General features: G+C 39.9%; 1 protein-coding gene across 4 annotated transcripts in view; it reads right to left on the reverse strand.

Annotated features, from left to right (window-relative positions):
• The window catches only part of SLC26A7 (solute carrier family 26 (anion exchanger), member 7), a 170,217-nt gene that overhangs the window by 121,136 nt on the left and 28,773 nt on the right, over positions 1-20,308 (reverse strand). For all 4 annotated transcript variants that reach the window (XR_827212.1, XM_010861984.1, XM_010861993.1 and 1 more), the window contains exons 3-4: positions 7,067-7,177; positions 349-521 (exon numbers count right to left, since the gene is read on the reverse strand). Coding sequence is in view for 3 of the 4 variants with exons in the window: in XM_010861984.1 (XP_010860286.1) it covers positions 349-521; positions 7,067-7,177 (284 nt within the window). In the remaining variant the exon portion in view is untranslated. The remainder of the gene's footprint in view (positions 1-348; positions 522-7,066; positions 7,178-20,308) is intronic.

Below are 20,308 nucleotides of genomic sequence, written 5' to 3' on the forward strand. Positions count from 1 at the left end.
ACAATCCATGGAATTCTCCAGGCCAGAATACTGGAGCGGGTAGCCTTTCCCTTCTCTAGGGGATCTTCCCAACCCAGGGATTGAACCCAAGTCTCCCGCATTGCAGGTGAATTCTTTACCAACTGAGCCACCAGGGAGATGGATGTTCATTAAACTTAAATTTCATGATGTATGCATATCAAATAATTATGCTGTACACCTTAAGTTTATACAGTACTGTGGCCAATTATCTCAATAAAACTGGAAGAAAAATTCAATTGAGAAGAAAAGTTTAATTTAATAAAGCACCAATTTCCTTTTCTTGGCCACTCTCTCCCTTTCTTTACCCACAACTTTCAGTATACTTACCTGAATCACACCGCCAAGAAAGGAAACAGCTGCAGCAACACCAATCCTTTGCATCTCAAAGTCAGATAATCCCAGGACACTTGTGTTGCTGTGTGTGGTGAGGTTCTGACTGCTCAGAGGGACAAGTCGTTCCACTGCATTAGCGGATATTAAGGATGTCAAGGCAAACGTGCCTAAAACAGGGAAGGGATCCTCTGTTAGTATCAGACTGAATAAACATTATTGTATTCCACCATTAAAGGTGAATCTATCTTGTAAACAGAGAAGGCAATGGCACCCCACTCCAGTACTCTTGCCTGGAAAATCCCATGGACGGAGGAGCCTGTTAGGCTGCAGTCCATGGGGTCGCTAAGAGTCGGACAAGACTAAGCGACTTCACTTTCACTTTCGTGCACTGGAGAAGGAAATGGCAACCCACTCCAGTGTTCTTGCCTGGAGAATCCCAGGGACGGGGGAGCCTGGTGGGCTGCTGTCTATGGGGCCGCACAGAGTCAGACACGACTGAAGTGACTTAGCATATCTTGTAAAACCAAAACAGATCTATTAGAAGCACTCTCCTCTACATCCCCACTACTCCACCCTTCACTCTATAGAATAAACAGAAACTCACCTTTATATACACATATTTCTTGCACATACAGCCACACCATCTACTTGCTATTCCCTCCTAGGCCGTATGTTTTCTCACCTCTCTGAAGATCTATATAGAGAATGCAGGACAAGGATAAAGATCCTAGTACGGACTTGGTATGGACTTGAATCCAGCTCCTCCATCTATCACTATCGCAACATAAAGTACATTACTCTGAGTCTAAATTGCCTCATCCATAAAGTGAGGGTGTTGCTGTTGCTCTTGTTCAGTTGCTCAGTCGTGTCCAACTCTTTGCAACCCCATGGACTGCAGCACACCAGGCTTCACTGTCCTTCACCATCTCTCAGAGTTTACTCAAACTCATGTCCATTGAGTCTGTGATGCCATCCAACCATCTCATCCTCTGTCATCCCCTTCTGCTCCTGCCTTCAATCTTTCCCAGCATCAGGGTCTTTTCTAATGAGTCGGCTCTTTGCATCAGGTGGCCAAAATAGTGGAGCTTCAGCTTCAGCATCAGTCCTTCAGGGTTGATTTCCTTTAGGATGGGCTGGTTTGATCGCCTTGCAATTGAAGGGACTCTCAAGATGCTTCTCCAACACCACAGCTCAAAAGCATCTATTCTTCCATGCTCAGCCTTCTCTATGGTCCAACTCTCACATCCATATATGACCACTAGAAAAACCATAGTTTTGACTATACAGATCTTTGTTGGCAAAGTAATGTCTCTGCTTTTTTTTTTAAATGAGGGTAATAATGCCTATATTCTAGAGTTTGAGAAGAATATGAAAGAGATGATAAATACCTCAATAAGCTCATTTGGAAAACGGGACCCTTTGCTGAATCTGAGACCCTTTGCTGAAATGCTTGCTCCTCCAATCTACTTAGACAATCTACTCTTGTCTTTCCTTGTTTGGCTCAAATCCCATATTCAACATAGATCCATCCCAGACCTTCCAGGCCAGGCTGAATCTTTCTATTCAGGGCACAGAAACAACAACATGCTGTGGCCCATGCACCATTCCTGTCTACCATACCTAGATATGGTTCAAAGGTACTTCCCAAGAATTGTCCTGGCCTCACAGAAATGCAGGATTATTTTCAGCGTGTTCCTCTCTTTCTGCCAAGACCTCTGATGCTCTTATCTTGGCACAGCATGTCTGAGAATGCAGCCACACCGGCAGGCGGATGCCAGTTCCCACAGAGAGGGTGTAGCAATTTGGGATTAAAGAAACAAATTGCAGCATTGTGCAAACATTCCAGCTCACTACCTAAAGACCTTAGTTTGCCCCAGATCATAACTGACACTTTGTGGAAAAGAGTCTACATCATAAGGTGTAGACATCTCAACAAATGGCATGCAGCCTCATACAGCAAGAGAGCCAATTCAAACAGAGACAATGTCTCAGTAAAAACCTAGCATAAGCAATCCCTTGGTTTCACAGGAGAAGGCAGTATGTGCTGTGATTCAGAATAGTATGATGATCGTAGCCTCCAATACACCTCACCTTAAATCCCAGCACACTGAATCTCAATCTCTTTATCTAAACATAGAAAGTATTCCTCACCCAATGGGGTTGTGATGAGACGTAAATCATGTAATCACCTGGAGAAGGAAATGGCAGCCCATTCCAGTATTCTTGCCTGAAAAATCCCATGGACAGAGGAGCCTGGTGGGCTACAGTCCATGGGGTCAGAAAAACTGGACATGACTTAGGAACTAAAAAATTATACACACACACACACACACACACACACACACAATTTATATATATGCCACATATCACAACATATGGCACCTAAAAAAAATAAGTCATAATGAGATTAAAACCAAAATGCTCTCTTATTCAATATTAACTGTTCCATTGAGTTGATGGTACATAAAAATGGAAGAAAACTGAATATAGTTCTCTCAGGAAGCTAAGGCATTCTCTATAAATCATCAATAAATATCAACTGTCACGATCACTGTTCTCATCATAAATTATTAAATTAAGAACACATCAAAGAACAAATATATCTAATGATTAGAGACAAGGTTCTGTCATCAAGGATAGGCAATACCAAATAAAGAATATCTGCCATAGAATCTGTTCTTGATAAGACATTTTTTCCAAATATGTTACAATAAAATTTCTCAAAGTTTGATAGTCCTGAGAGTAAAGAAGTGTGTCTTTTGGCCTTTAAGTCTTGGACATAGAGAAAAATGATTTGTACGAAAGCCACTGAACAGACGACTAGAGAACTGAGAACAAAGATGGTCTAGGGTTACCTTTTAAGTTTAGGCCTACCTTTCCTAGGACTTGGAAGAAGATAAGATGGACTTGAACGGTAAGAGAAAAAGGCCATCTAAAAAGCCACATCCCAAGATGTGTCTCTAGAGAGAGAGACTCCCGGAAAGGGTACAGGGCACACTGTGCCAACACGGTTATGGAAGTACTGCCTCTTTTCAAAGGCTGTTGCTTTGCTGTTTCTGAGACAGCTGATGACAGTCAAGGAGGTGCGGCTGTGGTGACTCTATGAGGGTGCTGTGAAGGACATTTGACCTTCTCTCTCTTATTGGTCTGCCTGCGTCTTGATCTCCTCCCCACTTCTCCTCTGCTCCTTCCCTCACTTTGTCAACTTGAAGCCTACAAGTGGTAACTTTGAAAGTGAGTGAAAGTGTTACTCGCTCAGTCATGTCCAACTCTCTGTGATCCCATGGACTGCAGCCTGCCAGGCTCCTCTGTCCATGGAATTCTCCAGGCAAGAATACTGGAGTGTGTAGCCATTCCCTTCTCCTGGGAATCCTCCCAATCCAGGGATCCAACCCAGATCTACCACATGGCAGGCAGAATCTTTACCATCTGAGCCACAACCACTAAACCCATCTAGTCGCTTTAGAGTACCGTAGGTAGCAGGGCCTCAGGATTGGACAGACCTAAGTTCAAATTCCTGGTCAACTTATCTAACCTCACTCAGCTTCCTTATTGGTAAAATGATGATAAACATCTAGTCATAAAATTTGGGTAGAGATTAAATGAGATTTCATTTCATATCACAAGTCCTACCCCATTTGGTAAATAAATATTTGCTTACTTTTCTTCTAAAGACTACCCTTGATGATCTCCCTAATCTTTTGTCTAAATTGCTGAATAGATTATTCTCTTTAAAAATATTTTTCTCTAATTTTAGAAGATAATTAGATCTTACAAATTGTCACTTAAGGTTTATCTTTAACAATTTTGTTTCCACTGGATTGATACCCAAGTTTCTGTTCTTTTCCTCTTTATTCTAAGACATTTTCTTTGCAAGTCACAAGAAGCAATCAGTGATTTAATCCTTTAAAAAATATATATGTATTTTAAATTAAAATAAGAAAAAAATTACATTGTGAAAAAACAGTACATTTGGTATCTTTATAGTCTGGCTTTTAAATTATTTTCTTTTAAACATACCTCAAGCATAATTTATTATTGCATTTCCTAATTCATTATTGCATTCTGACTACCTGAATTAGAGTTAAAATCCCAGATAAAGTAATTGTTCTTTATGAAAGCAACATCAGTCTTTTAATAGTAAAATGAAAATAGAAAACTTCACACACTTCTATACTAAAGTACAACAAAATTATTTAAAAGAAAAATATGCTCTCTATACTAAATATTTTTAGGAAATTTAGGTGAGATTCACTTGGTTCCTAAATTTCAGATCATAGGAGAGCAAAAAATAATCAGTATATTTCTTAAGTATAAATAGATACACAGTGTTAATGTTTTAATATTATTCTAAAGAATTCTAAATCTGTTAGGATAAATAGAGAAATGAGAAGGTCCAGCTGACTCTGTCCTTTGGAGAAGTATTGATACATAGGCAGAAATAAAATGCCTTAAGCATTTATTGTGTTACACGGTGTCTACAGTAAAATCTGTAAATTATACATATTTTGAAATGTATATTATTAACCTAGTAGAGTACAATATTCCTGTTAATAATATTTATTAACTGTTAGCTGTTAACAATATCTGTTAAATACAAAATGCTATATAAATGGCAGTTTCACAATGCCACCGGTAAAATGTCTATAATGATTCCTTAGGAAATAAAGTGGTGTATGTAAACTCATACTTACATATATCAAGTTAAGTATTTTAGACTTTGTAAAGTAATTATGGTCTATTGGGAAATTTTTTTACCTTGTTCATGTATCCTTTGTTTAACAGAGGACATGCTTCAAGGTCAGCTCTACAAGAATCTACTTTTTCGTGCTAGTGACATAGTTCACTGTTTTGAAGAACGAAAATAAATTGTTAGGAAATTAGAGAGCGGGAAAATTTGAATATAATAGGCTTCAAGAACTTCTAAATCATTATTGTGCTTTTTTCCCTTTATATCAGCACAAAAGGAAACTGCATCCTTGAGCAGCTGCTTGAAAAGAGGAAAAGCTTGGGCTTCAGGTTTAGCCACATCTCATCTGTAATCTGGGCTTCCCTCATGGCTCAGTTGGTAAAGAATCCGCCTGCAGTGCAGGTGGCCCCAGTTCAATTTCTGAGTTGGGAAGATCTCCCGGAGAAGGGAAAGGCTACCCACTCCAGTACTCTTGCCTGGAAAATACCATGGATGAAGGAGCCTGGTATGCTACTGTCCATGGGGTCGCAAAGAGTCAGACACGACTGAGCGACTGTTCTGTAATGATTACAGCTTTTATTAATTTTTATGTAGCAAGTAACACACTAGATACTTGCCCATCAATTATTTCATCTAATGCTCACTAAAATCATGACTTTTTTTTTTGGCATTTTACTATCAAGAAAGCAGCAAATAGATCTTTAAAACTTTGCCCAAGGTCATGCAGATAGCAAAGAACAAATGTGACTCACACCCAGATCTATCTAACTTCCAAGTCTTTGTTTTTAACCAGCCTACTCTATTATCAGATTACTTGTGATTCACATTTTACTTGATAATGCAATGTTAGGCAAGACAAGAGGTATACTAATGAGAGGGCATGTAGAATCTAGCTTGGAAGAAACCTAAAAGATTGTATAATCCTTTTTTTTTTTTTTGCTGTACTAGGTCTTCATTGCTTTGTGCAGGAGCTCTCTAGTTACGGCAAGTGGGGGCTACTCTTCGTTGCTGTGCACAGGCTTCTCACTGCAGTGGCTTCTCCCGTGCTGTGGAGGCTGTAGGCTCGCAGACTTCAGGAGTTGAGGCTCACGGCTCTAGAGTGCAGGCTCAGGGGTTGCGGTGCATGTGGAATCTTCCCAGAACAGGGATTGAACCCATGTCCTCTACATTGGCAGGTGGATTCTTATCCACCGTGCCACCTGGGAAGTCCTAATCCAATATAAATGTGTGGAAAATAATTTTTAACATTTGAGTGACTAAGTTTTATACAGTCTTTTCTTTTCCTCAGTGTGCTTATTTTCATTTCATTGTAAATTGAGAACATTGCCCTTCTCTTACAACTTAAAAATGAATGGAATCTTTAACAATAACCTTGGTTACATAGGAATATAGCAATAAGTCACAGTATGTATTGGACACAAAAAGTTAAATATTTTATCCTAATATTTACTGATATTCAGTTCAGTTCAGTTGCTCAGGCGTGTCCAGCTCTTTGCAACCCCATGGACTGCAGCACGCCAGGCCTCCCTGTTCATCACCAACTCCCAGAGCTTAGTCAAACTCATGCCCATCGAGTCCGTGATGCCATCCAACCATCTCATCCTCTGTCTCCCCTTCTTCTTCTGCCCTCAATCTTTCCCAGCATCAGGGTCTTTTCCAATGAGTCAGTTCTTCACATCAGGTGGCCAAAGTATTGGAGTTTCATCTTCAGCATCAGTCCTTCCAATGAACACCCAGGACTGATCTTTAGGATGGACTGGCTGGACCTCCTTGCAGTCCAAGGGGCTCTCAAGGGTCTTCTCCAACACCACAGTTCAAAAGCATCAATTCTTCGGCACTCAGCTCTCTTTATAGTCCAACTCTCACATCCACATTACTGATATTATTTGCTGATAATATTTGCCCTAATATTTTCAATAGTAAAGTGGGAATTGCTTTGGAAATGTTATCATTAACAAATGATCACTCTGAGTCCCTTTCATTAGTAACATGGGAAGCATAAGAACAGGCAGAAATGATTACCTGTGGCAACATGACGCCCCATTCCAAATATGGCGTAAATGATGGCGGGAAACAGAGACCCATACAAGCCGAACACCGGGTGCACGGATGACAGAACAGCAAAGGCCAGCCCTGAGAATACAGGAGTAAACAGGACCATCTTTTAACCTCAAGATACAGACCATTACAAAGCAGAAGGGTATTGGCTTATTAATGATGAAAGGAACCACAATTTATTTATTCTACTTGTTCAGGGAGAGACTAGCAACATTGTCCCAAATATCAGAAAATTTACTCATTAGGTCTTGTTTACATTTCAATTCTAAAACCATTCTTTTTGGCCTACTACATTTTACCTTGGCTACAAGAAGTCTACAAGAAGACATTAGCTCAGAGTGTCTTCCTGTTAAAAGTGGTAGCATCGCAGCAAAACATCTCCACACACACTTAAGAGAATCATTTTCACACGTTCATTCTATTCGCACCTGTGAGACTGACCGAAGTAGAAGCAATACCGTGGACAGATAAGAAGCCTGACATGAAAGGTGAGTGATGCTGGGTCAAAAGGGACACACACATTCAAAGTTGCCTGGCTGACTGACTAGCCGACTAGCCTAAGATTGTGTATCAACCAGCATGTGACTCCATGCATGTCTCATTACTGGACCCCAGCCTATATATGCAGGTATAATTTCTTAGAATGAAAAAAAATCAACTTTATCCATTCAAAGATAAGTAAGGAGTAATTCAAAACTGTTCCTTTTTATTCTCCTTAGATACTACTGCCTGCCTAGTTTGATTGTTACAGGCACACAAAAACTTTTCCTAGACATGTCTAAATTAACACTAGCCATTTAATTGTGACCAAAGTATGCACAAGGATAAACTGATTAAAGTAATCTTGTTCCTTGTGGCTGTTCCTTGGCATTAAACAGCTAGTTCAGCTGGGTTCTGATAACCCATCCAAATTTGTACAATATAATGATAGCCATTTGATTGGACATGGTGGACTTGACAAGCTACAGAAAGATTTGAGGAAGGAGGTAGCATTATAATCTAGATTACCTGAATGTTAGGTCAGTTAATTATTCACACTATGGAGCCTGGTACTCTGGTTCCCAGATCAGCACTTTTTTACTGCCTAACTTTTACTAATTTAAAGTTAATTTCCTTAAAATAAACTCTAGCTCTACATCAATTTTTTTTTCAAGCAGTACAGGATAGTTGTTATGATTAAAATGTATGAAAAATCTATCAATGACTAGTCCTTTGTTAATTTTTAAAAACCTACTTGCATCGCTTGTTTACTAACAATGTACTCCTAAAAGTCTCATGAAAACAAATAAAAAGTGGTTATAGAAGAGTGAGCGGCAGATGCTGCTCTAGAATTTCACACAGGTAGAGTGAGCCTAGAAAATCCCGTGGACGGAGGGGCCTGGTGGGCTGCAGTCCATGGGGTCGCTAGGAGTCGGACACGACTGAGCGACTTCACTTTATTTTTTCACTTTCATGCACTGGAGAAGGAAATGGCAACCCACTCCAGTGTTCTTGCCTGGAGAATCCCGGGGACAGGGGAGCCTGGTGGGCTGCCGTCTGTGGGGTCGCACAGAGTCAGACATGACTGAAGTGACTTAGCAGCAGCAGCAGCAGAGTGAGAGGCAGCAATCTTGTTGTTGAGAAAGGGGGTGCAAAGGTTCATATCTCTAAGCCAGGTTAGCACTGTAAGGCTAAATATTTCCCCATCCCTGTAACAAACACCTCCTGGCATTGATAGGGCAAGCAACTTTGTAAAAACACTGTGCACATGACAGCAGTTGTAAGGAGGATGCTCCAATGACAGAGCCATTTACCCTACCTAGGGGCAGCCAGACATGTAACAAGCCTTCTCTGCTCCTCCTACCTGATGTCTGCCCTCTGGGCATGCACTCCCTAACGATAAAGTAGTACCTAATTCCTCTGTCTCAAGCTCCTATTTCTGAAGAGTCAGACTAAAGCATATTTAAATGTATTTCTCTATTAATAGATTATAAAGTTTTATTTTAGGGTTGTAACAAGTTAAAAACTGAGAAAAGCTCTATTAGAATTGCTGATAAATATAAAATTGCAAAACATTTCAAGTTTTTGTATGCAAAAGCTTAAATATTGTTTGAGAATTAACCAGTTCCATGACAATGTCCTTTATATAGTGCCTTACAAGGAGCTTTATTCGATGTTCATCAAGTTAATTTTTTGTGGCAACTTAATCTCGACCAGACCACAAAAATATCTGCAGCTGACACGATTCCAATGAGCATCCAAGTTCAGAAACAACTGGACTAGATGATGATCGTTTACTTTTATCTAGTTTGTTTCCATTTTTATGTTTCATATTCAGTGCTCGCATTTCATTCAGTTTATGTTTTCCAATCTCTGTCTCTTTTTTTTATTGTTGTTCTTTCTAAAGCCTTTATCATGTGTAGTAGAAAAGCTTTTATATACATATATAGATAGATAGATGTATAATATATATATTTTAGAAAACATGAATTTTTGCTTAGCCAAAAAATGTATGACATTTTGGTTCTACTTGTTTGACTAAGTATGAATATAATGCTAGATTTCTAATTTATAGTCATTCAAAACTTGCATATAATTCCGTTTATTCTGATATCTAGTATGACTGCTAGAAGTCTAGAAACCTTATTATTTTAGTGATTTTTGAAAAAAAAATATTTGATGAGTCTTGAAACTTCTAACCCAATTCTGAGAATATAAAGGAACACCATGTTGTAAAAAAAAAAAAATAAGAAGAAATTAATATGTGACACAATATTATTAACTAAAGTATTGATTTTTTTCAAATTTCACAAAATTTTATGCTAGTAGCCATTATTTGTTTTTATACCTTATTCAAGATGCCACCTTATAGTTATTTGCATTGAGCAGCTTCAGCTGCATGCAACAAATTCTGATAAATTCTCTTTTCATTTTTATTCCATTACAAATATTTTCTAATTTTCCTTGTTATGGCTCTTAGATACATCCGTCATTTAAAAGTGGACACTTGATTTCCAAATATATGGGGATTTTAAGTATCTGCTATGTTAATTTCTCATTTTGATACTAATTTCTCATTTAAATGCTTTCTACTCTGCAATCACCCTCTGTATTTTTTCAATCTTTTAACTTTATTCAGGCTTTCAATAAGTATGTCAAAGATCTCTCTTGGTAAGTATCACATGGCACTTGAAAATATGCCTCTTATTTCAAATATCTCTTAATATCATTTGCTAATATAATTCCACAGTAATAAGAGAACAGACTCTGTATGATTTCATTACCTTTAGGCCATGAAACTTTTGCATGTTGTTTTACATTTTTACATCCCTGGGTATGTTCCAGTGTCTCCTGGTTTATAGTGCATGGGAACTTGAATGGAATTTGTATCCTGCTGTTGTGTGAAAATTGTATAAATCTTAATTATGTTGAATTGGTCCATAGTGCTTTTCAGGTCTACTATATCCTCTACTTTTCTGTCTATTCATTCCATTAATTTTTGAGAATTTGATACTTAAACTCCAACTAAAAATCTTATCTACTTAGAAAAATAATTGTAATATATAGTGAAGTGAGTGTCAGTCGCCCAGTCATGTCGACCTAATAAACTGTATGTAGCCTGCCAGTCTCCTCTGTCCATGGGATTTCCCAGGCAAGAATACTGGAGTGGGTTGCCATTCCCTTCTCCAGGGGATCTTCCTGACTCAGGGATCAAGCCTGGGTCTCCGGCATTGCAGACAGATTCTTTACCAACTGAGCCACCAGGGAAATCACTTTAATATATATATATAGGAACAATATGCAACTTTGTTCTGTATTCTGCAAGTATCCTGTAAATGGGTTATCATACATTCATAATTTAAAAATATACATACCTACAGCCATGACTCAAGGGAAGGTGAGTTGGGACAAGACAGTGGTCTTACTAATTTCTGTTAAAATATCTTTGGAAATTTTACAAAAATATATGATCATGTGAAGACAGTTGGTCTTGGAAGAGGCACATGCAAATGGAGATGCAGGACTAAACAAGATATATATTGAGCATGTAAAAATAAATGTGATATGTTTTATACACGAATTGTGTGTGTGTGTGTGTGTGTATGCTCAGTCATATCCTACACTTTGCAATTCCACAGACTGCAGCCTGGCAGGCTCCTCTGTCCATGGAATTTTCTAGACAAGAATACTGGAAAGTGAAATTGTTAGTCACTCAGTCGTATCTGACTCTTTGTGATCCCATGGACTGTAGCTCACCAGGCTCCTCTGTCCATGGAATTCTCCAGGCAAGAAAATTTGAGTGGGTAGCCATTCCCTTCTCTAGGGGATCTTCCCAAACCCAAGACTGAACCCAGGTCTCCTGCATTGCAGACAGATTCTTTACCGCCTGAGCCACCAGGGAAGCCTTAACAGCTCTACTATGAAACCAAATCCACTTATTAAATTCCATGAGAGAATTAAAGGAACATTAAATATGAACTGTAAGGTCCTTGCCTGAAACAAACATTATCCAACATTAAACAATTTATGTTCAGTTTCTAGAATGATCAGTGTAGTCAAACTTTAAAAATGAAGAAGCTGTGAGAGATATGATCATAGAAACTTTTACTGGAGGATTACAATTGTGTGGGTTAAAACATGGACAGAATTTTTACAAGATTTTTCCACAGGTTGCCCATGTTCCTAAAGAGCTGTGAGGCACTTTGTTCTGATAAAATTGATTTTGTCATTAAGAATATTTTCTAGGGCTCTTTTGTTGACTGTCACATTTTTTTGGCTTCTAAATATTATTCCTTTCGTCCTGGGGGCTCTGTGTTTCATTGATATAACTTACCCTGTCAACTATACCCTTCTTAAAGCTCTTATCCATTGACTCCCAGAGCACCATGATATTCATGGACCACATTCCCCTTTGCTAGCTTCTCATCCATTTAAATATCACTGTTTCCTAAGGTTTCTTCCATTCTGATTCCACTGTTTATTCTAGAGGACCATCCATGCATGATTGATGTCATGGGATTGGATGGGATAATCATGGTTAATTCAAATATCTTAATAATATTCTCCTAAACTCTAGATCCAGAGGTATATCAACTAGAAATCCCACGGGCACTCATATAACAAACCCCAAATGAAAATTGCTTATTAATTATTTATCTTGATCCCATCCACCATAAATTCCACCACCACAACAAAACAGTATAACATTAAATACAAACACAAAATGTAGCTGATTCCCTGTTCACATAACCTCTATCTCAGAAAATCACACTGTCACCCAGCTAGTCACCCGATTCAGAAACCTAGGAGTTATCAAAAACATGCTTTTTCTTGTTCACCCTCACATCCCTGAGTACATTGATCACCTTAGCTATTCCATTTAAAACTGGTGGATTTTTCTCTCCCACTGCTGCTACTCCTGCCTTTCTCTGTTCCAACCACAGAACAAGATTTCTCCTAAATAGTCTTTCCTAACTAGTCTCTTGCCTCTGTCAAGTATGTAATATAAGCTGATGCCAGACTAATTTTTTTATAATACAAACCTTTGTCACCCCCTGTCATCCCTCAAGATCCACTAATGTCCTCATGGAAAATAAGCCTAAACACTTTTTCCATGTTATTCAATAAGACTTTTATGATCTGGACTCTGCTAACCTCTCCAGCTACAACTCCTACCAAGTGGGGTTATTGACAAGTATTTAAACAAACTATGCTCTTTTATTCTTCTTATCACTGCATATTTTTCTTCTTTCTACAGTGCCCTGCATCTGTGAGCTATCTAGAAAACTCGTATTACCCTTCAAGATTCAGTTAAAGTATAATTTCCTCTTGACTTCCAATCTCATCGCCACTCTAGGAAGAGATGATAATGTTATCAGTGCTATTGCTGTACCTTGTACATTCTTCATTCATACGGCGTACCAAAATTATTCTAAAAACCTGCTTTTTTGTCCAGGTCTCCAATTATATTGTGAGATATATTAGTAAGGCAACAGATAATAGTTGACTCATTGGAAAAGACTCTGATGCTGGGAGGGATTGGGGGCAGGAGGAGAAGGGGACAACAGAGGATGAGATGGCTGGATGGCATCACCAACTAGATGGACATGAGTTTGAGTGAACTCCGGGTGTTGGTGATGGATAGGGAGGCCTGGCGTGCTGAGATTCATGGGGTCGCAAAGAGTCGGACACGACTGAATGACTGAACTAAACTGAATTGAACTGAATAAGAATCAATTCCATTTATAAGTAAACTAGTGTGTCAAGCAAAGTACTAGCATCTCTTTCATGGAGTGCTGATAAACACAGGAACAGGCCCAGGAATAAAATGATACACTTATCCAAAGCTATGAAGGCTATGAGAAGAAAAATAAAGGAACAAAGCAAAGAAAAGCCTTGATTATCAGGTGAATGAAGGCACAAGCAAGGTTAAATGGTTCAGAAGGTTATAAAGAGGTCAGGAAATGAAGTTAGTGAGCAGTTCATTGCAGAAACCAGCACCAGCTCAAAGGTGTTGAATGCTAATTTTTTAGGAGGTACTGATCACAGAGGGCAGAGCATGACTGGGGATATCAAGGCTTCTCAGAGGTCCTAATACTCTTTCCCCTTGAATACTCTATCCAAGTAAAGTTGAACAGGAATGGCCTTAAGGCATATTTTAGTGGATTTTTTTTTTGAAGACCACGTTTATATAACACCCCTCTAAACCACTCACTAGGCCAGAGATCAGCAAAGGATAAGAACTTTCCTCCCAACTTTACACTGACTGCTAGATAATGTCTCCTGCCCTTTCATATCTCTTCGTAGATAGGTGCATCTTCTCACTGACTCCTGTGGACTCAGTCCCACATACCGAAATTTGAGGCCTGCTCATATGCTGGTCGGAGAAGGCAATGGCAACCCACTCTAGTACTCTTGCCTGGCAAATCCCATGGATGGAGGAGCCTGGTAGGCTGCAGTCCATGGGGTCGCTAGGAGTCAGACACAACTGAGCGACTTCACTTTCACTTTTCACTATTATGCACTGGAGAAGAAAATGGCAACCCACTCCAGTGTTCTTGCCTGGAGAATCTCAGGGACGGGGGAGCCTGGTGGGCTGCTGTTTATGGGGTCGCACAGAGTCGGACATGACTGAAGCGACTTAGCAGCAGCAGCAACAGCATATGCTGGTAGGAATTAGAAAAGACTATGCAATCTAGACCTTTTTCACCCAGAATCTTGGAGCCAGGTACTAATTCTGAGTTGTTCTTACACTTTGACTGAGCTTCTGACATTTTTTTCTAGTTTGACCTTTCAGGTCCTGGTCCCCACTGGTTGACACCCAGGTACTAAACTTTATACTCACAGGCTTTGTGAGTTTGTATACTTCTGCTAACCTCCCTGCATCTGACCTCAATTCCACCTTCTCAAATATCTGGATTCCATCCACATCTCTCTAGGATAGTGACAGTGCCACCACCTCAGATCAAGTGGCAAAGCACAGGTCCTCAGATTCCTCTCCACCACCTCCCACTTCCTCTATCCAAGAGAAGGGCTGCAGATTGGAGGGTCAAAGTAGGACAGTCTGAAGGAGACACATTTCATGATGGGAAAGGCCATGTCCACCCATATATGTATTTTTGCTATTTTTTCTACTATTTTGCTCCTTGGAAGAAAAGCTGAGACCAACCTAGATAGCATATTAAAAAGCAGAGACATTACTTTGTCAACAAAGGTCTGTCTAGTCAAGGCTATGGTTTTTACAGTAGTCATGTATGGATGTGAGAGTTGGACCATAAAGAAAGATGAGCACTGAAGAATTGATGCTTTTGAACTGTGGTGTTGGAGAAGACTCTTGTGAGTCCCTTGGACTGCAAGGAGATCCAACCAGTCCATCCTAAAGGAAACCAGTCCTGAATATTCATTGGAAGAACTGATACTAAAGCTGAAATTCCAATACTTTGGCCACCTGATGCGAAGAACTGACTCATTGGAAAAGACCCTGGTGCTGGGAAAGATTCAAGGTGGGAGGAGAAGGAGACAACAGGGATGAGATGGTTGGATGGCATCACTAACTTGATGGACATGAGTTTGAGCAAGCTCCAGGAGTTGGTGATGGACAGGGAAGCCTGGTGTGCTGCAGTCCATGGGGTCAGAAAGAGTCGGACACGACTGAGTGACTGAAATGAACTGAACCATTTTGCTACTGATGTGATAATAAAAGACCAGGACCTGCCTCAAGACTAACTGTGATATGTCTCTTTCTTTCCACAAGCACATTCAAATCTCAGCTTTATGAAAAAAAAAGAAATATTAATAGCTCTTCAATGTCAGGCCTAAATTGTTGTGCTCCACTCCAACTTTACTAGATCTATGTTTTAAACAATAATTCAGCTAATAAAGAGGGATGTAGTCCCTAAATGTAACCTGTGTATAGAGTTCCCCTGAGATCCTCTCCAGAGAAACAGTGATTAGTAGGACTTGATTTCTTAAAATTCTATTTCATATAATACCATGTTGTTATTCAGTCACTCACATGTCTGACTCCTTGAGATGCCATAGAGGAAAGCAAGGTTTCCCTGTCCTTCACTGTCTCCCAGAGTTTGCTCAAACTCATGTACATCAAGTCAATGATGCCATCCAGTCATCTCATCCTCAGTTGTTTCTTTCTCCTACTGCCTTCAATCTTTCCCCAAACCAGGGTCTTTCCCAATGAGTTGGCTCTCCACATCAGGTGGCCAAAGTATTAAAGCTTCAATTTCAGCATCAGTCCTTCCAATGAATATTCAGGACTGACTTCCTTTAGGATTGACTCGTTTGATCTCCTTGCAGTCCACAGGACTCTCAAGAGTCTTCCCCAGCACCACAGTTCAAAACAATCGATTCTTCAGTGCTCAACCTTCTTTACAGCCCAACTCTCACACCCATACATACTACAGGAAAACCATAGCTTTGATTAAACCAACTTCGTTAGCAAAGTGATGTCTCTGTTTTTTAATATGCTAAGTTTATCATAGCTTTACTTCCAAGGAGCAAGCATCTTTTTAATTTCATGACTGCAGTCACCATCTGCAGTGATTGTTAAGGCCAAGAAAATAGTCTATCACTGTTTCCATTGTTTCCCCATCTATTTGCCATGAGGTGATGGGACTGGATACTGAGATCTTAGTTTTCTAAATGTTGAGTTTTAAGCTAACTTTTACACTTTCACTTTCACTTTCCTCAAGAGGCTCTTTAGTTCCTCTTCACTTTCTTCCATAGGGGTGGTGTCATCTGCATATCTGAGGTTGTTTATATTTCTCCCGGCAATCTTGATTTCAGCTTGTGCTTCATCCAGCCCAGCATTTCTCATGATGTACTCTGCATACAAGTTTAATAAGCAGGGTGACATATAAGTTACATAACCTTTGACCTACTCCTTTCACAGTTTTGAATCAGTTCGTTATTCCATGTCTGGTTCTAACTGTTGTTTTTTGACCTGCATACAGGTTTCTCAGGAGACAGGTAAGGTGGTCTGGTATTCCCATCTCTTTACGAATTTTTTACTGTTTGTTGTGATCCACACAGTCAAAGACATTAGTGTAGTCAATGAAGCAGGAAAATATGTTTTTCTGGAACTCTCTTGCTTTTTCTATGATCCAACAGAGGTTGGCAATTTGATCTCTGGTTCCTCTGCCTTTTCTAAATCTAGCTTGTACATCTGGAATTTCTCGGTTCACGTAGTGCTGAAGCCTAGCTTGAAGGATTTTGAGCATTACTTTGCTGGCATTTGAACTGAATACAATTGTACAGTAGCTTTAACATTCGTTAGCATTGCCTTTCTTTGGGACTGGAATGAAAACTGATCTTTTCTAGTACCATAGCCACTACTGAGTTTTCCAAACTTGCTGGCATATTGAGTGCAGCACTTTAATAGTATCATCTTTTAGGATTCGAAATAGCTCAGCTGCAATTCTAACAGCTCCACTAGCTTTATTTGTAGTAATGCTTCCTAAGGCCCACTTGACTTCACACGCCAGGATGTCTGGCTCTAGGTGAGTGACCACACCACCGTGGTTATCTAGATCTTTAAGACCTTTTTTGTTCAGTTCTTCTGTGTATTCTTGCCATCTCTTATTAATATCTTCTGTTTATGTTAAGTCCATACTGCTGCTGTCCTTTTTTGTGCCCATCTTTGCATGAAATGTTTCCTTGGTATCTCTAATTTTCTTGAGCTCTCTAGTCTTTCCCATTCTATTGTTTTCCTCTATTTCTTTGCACTGATCACTGAGGAAGGCTTTCTTATGTCTCCTGGCTGTTCCCTGGAACTGCGCATTCAGTTGGGTATGTCTTTCCTTTTCTCTTTTGCTTTTCACTTTTATTCTTTTCTCAGCTACTTGTCAGGCCTCCTGAGACAACCATTTTGCCTTTCTGCATTTCTTTTTCTTGGAGATGGTTTTGATCACTGCCTCCTGTACAAACCTCAATCCATAGTTCTTTAGGCACTCTGTAAGATCTTATCCCTTGCATCAATTTGTCACTTCCTCTGTATAATCTGACGTCCAAGGAGCGGTGGCTGTGCCTGCGCAGGAGGGCCGAGAGGAGCTACTCCAAGTTAAAGGTCAGGAGGAGCGGCTGTGAGAAAATACCCCTCATCCAAGGTAAGGAGCAGCGGTTGAGCTTTGCTGGAGCAGCCGAGAAAAGATACCCCACGTGCAAGGTAAGAGAAACCCAAGTAAGACAGTAGAAGTTGTGAGAGGCATCAGAGGGCAGACACACTGAAACCATAATCACAGAAAACTACTCATTCTAATCACACTAGGACCACAGCCTTGTCTAGCTCAATGAAACTAAGCCATGCCGTGTGGGGCCACCCAAGACAGCCGGGTCATGGTGGAGAGGTCAGACAGAATGTTGTCCACTGGAGAAGGGAATGGCAAACCACTTCAGTATTCTTGCCTTGAGAACCCCATGAACAGTATGAAAAAGCAAAATGACAAGATACTGAAAGAAGAACTCCCCAGGTCGGTAGGTTCCCAATATGCTACTAGAGATCAGTGGAGAAATAACTCCAGAAAGAATGAAGGGATGGAGCCAAAGCAAAAACAATACCCAGTTGTGGATGTGACTAGTGATAGAAGCAAGGTCCGATGCTGTAAAGAGCAATATTGCATAGGAACCTGGAATGTTAGGTCCATGAATCAAGGCAAATTGGAAGTGGTCAAAGAGGAGATGGCAAGAGTGAATGTCGACATTCTAGGAATCAGCGAACTAAAATGGACTGGAATGGGTGAATTTAACTCAGATGACCATTATATCTACTACTGCGGGCAGGAATCTCTTAGAAGAAATGGAGTAGCCATCATGGTCAAAAAAAGAGTCCAAAATGCAGCACTTGGGTGCAATCCCAAAAACAACAGAATAATCTCTGTTCGTTTCGAAGGCAAATCATTCAATATCACAGTAATCCAAGTCTATGCCTCAATCAGTAATGCTGAAGAAGCTGAAGTTGAATGGTTGGTTCTATGAAGACCTACAAGACCTTTTATAACTAACACTCAAAAAAGATGTCCTTTTCATTATAGGGGACTGGAATGCAAAAGCAGGAAGTCAAGAAACACCTGGGGTAACAGGCAAATTTGGCCTTGGAATACAGAATGAAGCAGGGCAAAGGCTAAGAGTTTTGCCAAGAGAACGCACTGGTCATAGCAAACACCCTCTTCCAACAACACAAGAGAAGACTCTACACATGGACATCACCAGATGGTCAACACTGAAATCAGATTGACTATATTCTTTGCAGCCAAAGATGGAGAAGCTCTATACAGTCAGCAAAAACAAGACTGGGAGCTGACTGTGGCTCAGATCATCAACTTCTTATTGCCAAATTCAGACTTAAATTGAAAAAAGTAGAGAAAACCACTAGATCATTCAGGTATGACCTAAATAAAATCCTTATGATTATACAGTGGAAGTGAGAGATAGATTTAAGGGACTAGATCTGATAGATAGAGTGCCTGATGAACTATGTAATGAGGTTCGTGACATTGTACAGGAGACAGGGATCAAGACCATCCCCATGGAAAAGAAGTGCAACAAAGCAAAATGGCTGTCTGGGGAGGCCTTGCAAATAGCTGTGAAAAGAAGAGAAGTGAAAAGGAAAGGAGAAAAGGAAAGATATAAGCTTCTGAATGCAGAGTTCCAAAGAATAGCAAGGAGAGATAAGAAAGCTTTTCTCTGCAATCAATGCAAAGAAATAGAGGAAAACAACAGAATGGGAAAGACTAGAGATCTCTTCAAGAAAATTAGAGATACCAAGGGAACATTTCATGCAAAGATGGGCTCGATAAAGGACAGAAATGGTATGGACCTAACAGAAGCAGAAGATATTAAGAAGAGGTGGCAAGAATACACAGAAGAACTGTACAAAAAAGACCTTCATGACCCAGATAATCACGATGGTGTGATCACTCACCTAGAGCCAGACATCCTGGAATGTGAGGTCAAGTGGGCCTTAGAAAGCATCACTGAGAACAAAGCTAGTGGAGGTGATGGAATTTCAGTTGAAGTATTTCAAATCCTGAAAGATGATGCTGTGAAAGTGGTGCACTCAATATGCCAGCAAATTTGGAAAACTCAGCAGTGGCCACAGGACTGGAAAAGGTCCGTTTGCATTCCAATCCCAAAGAAAGGCAATGCCAAAGAATGCTCAAACTACCACACAACTGCACTCATCTCACATGCTAGTAAAGTAATCCGTAAAATTCTCCAAGCCAGGCTTCAGCAATATGTGAACTGTGAACTTCCAGATGTTCAAGCTGGTTTTAGAAAAGGAAGAGGAACCAGAGATCAAATTGCCAATATCCGCTGGATCATGGAAAAAGCAAGGGAGTTCCAGAAAAAATCTATTTCTCCTTTATTTTGACTATGCCAAAGCCTTTGACTGTGTGGATCACATTAAACTGGAAAATTTTTCAAGAGATAGGAACACCAGACCACCTGATCTGCCTCTTGAGAAACCTATATGTAGGTCAGGAAGCAACAGTTAGAACTGAACATGGAACAACAGACTGGTTCCAAATAGGAAAAGGAGTACATCAAGGCTGTATACTGTCACCCTGCTTATTTAACTTATATGCAGAGTACATTATGAGAAATGCTGGGGTGGAAGAAGCACAAGCTGGAATCAAGATTGCCAGGAGAAATATCAATAACCTCAGATATGCAGATGACACCACCCTTATGGCAGAAAGTGAAGAGGAACTAAAA

The sequence above is a fragment of the Bison bison genome, unplaced genomic scaffold, assembly GCF_000754665.1.
Source record: "Bison bison bison isolate TAMUID 2011002044 unplaced genomic scaffold, Bison_UMD1.0 scf7180017858048, whole genome shotgun sequence".
Taxonomy (NCBI): domain Eukaryota; kingdom Metazoa; phylum Chordata; class Mammalia; order Artiodactyla; family Bovidae; genus Bison; species Bison bison.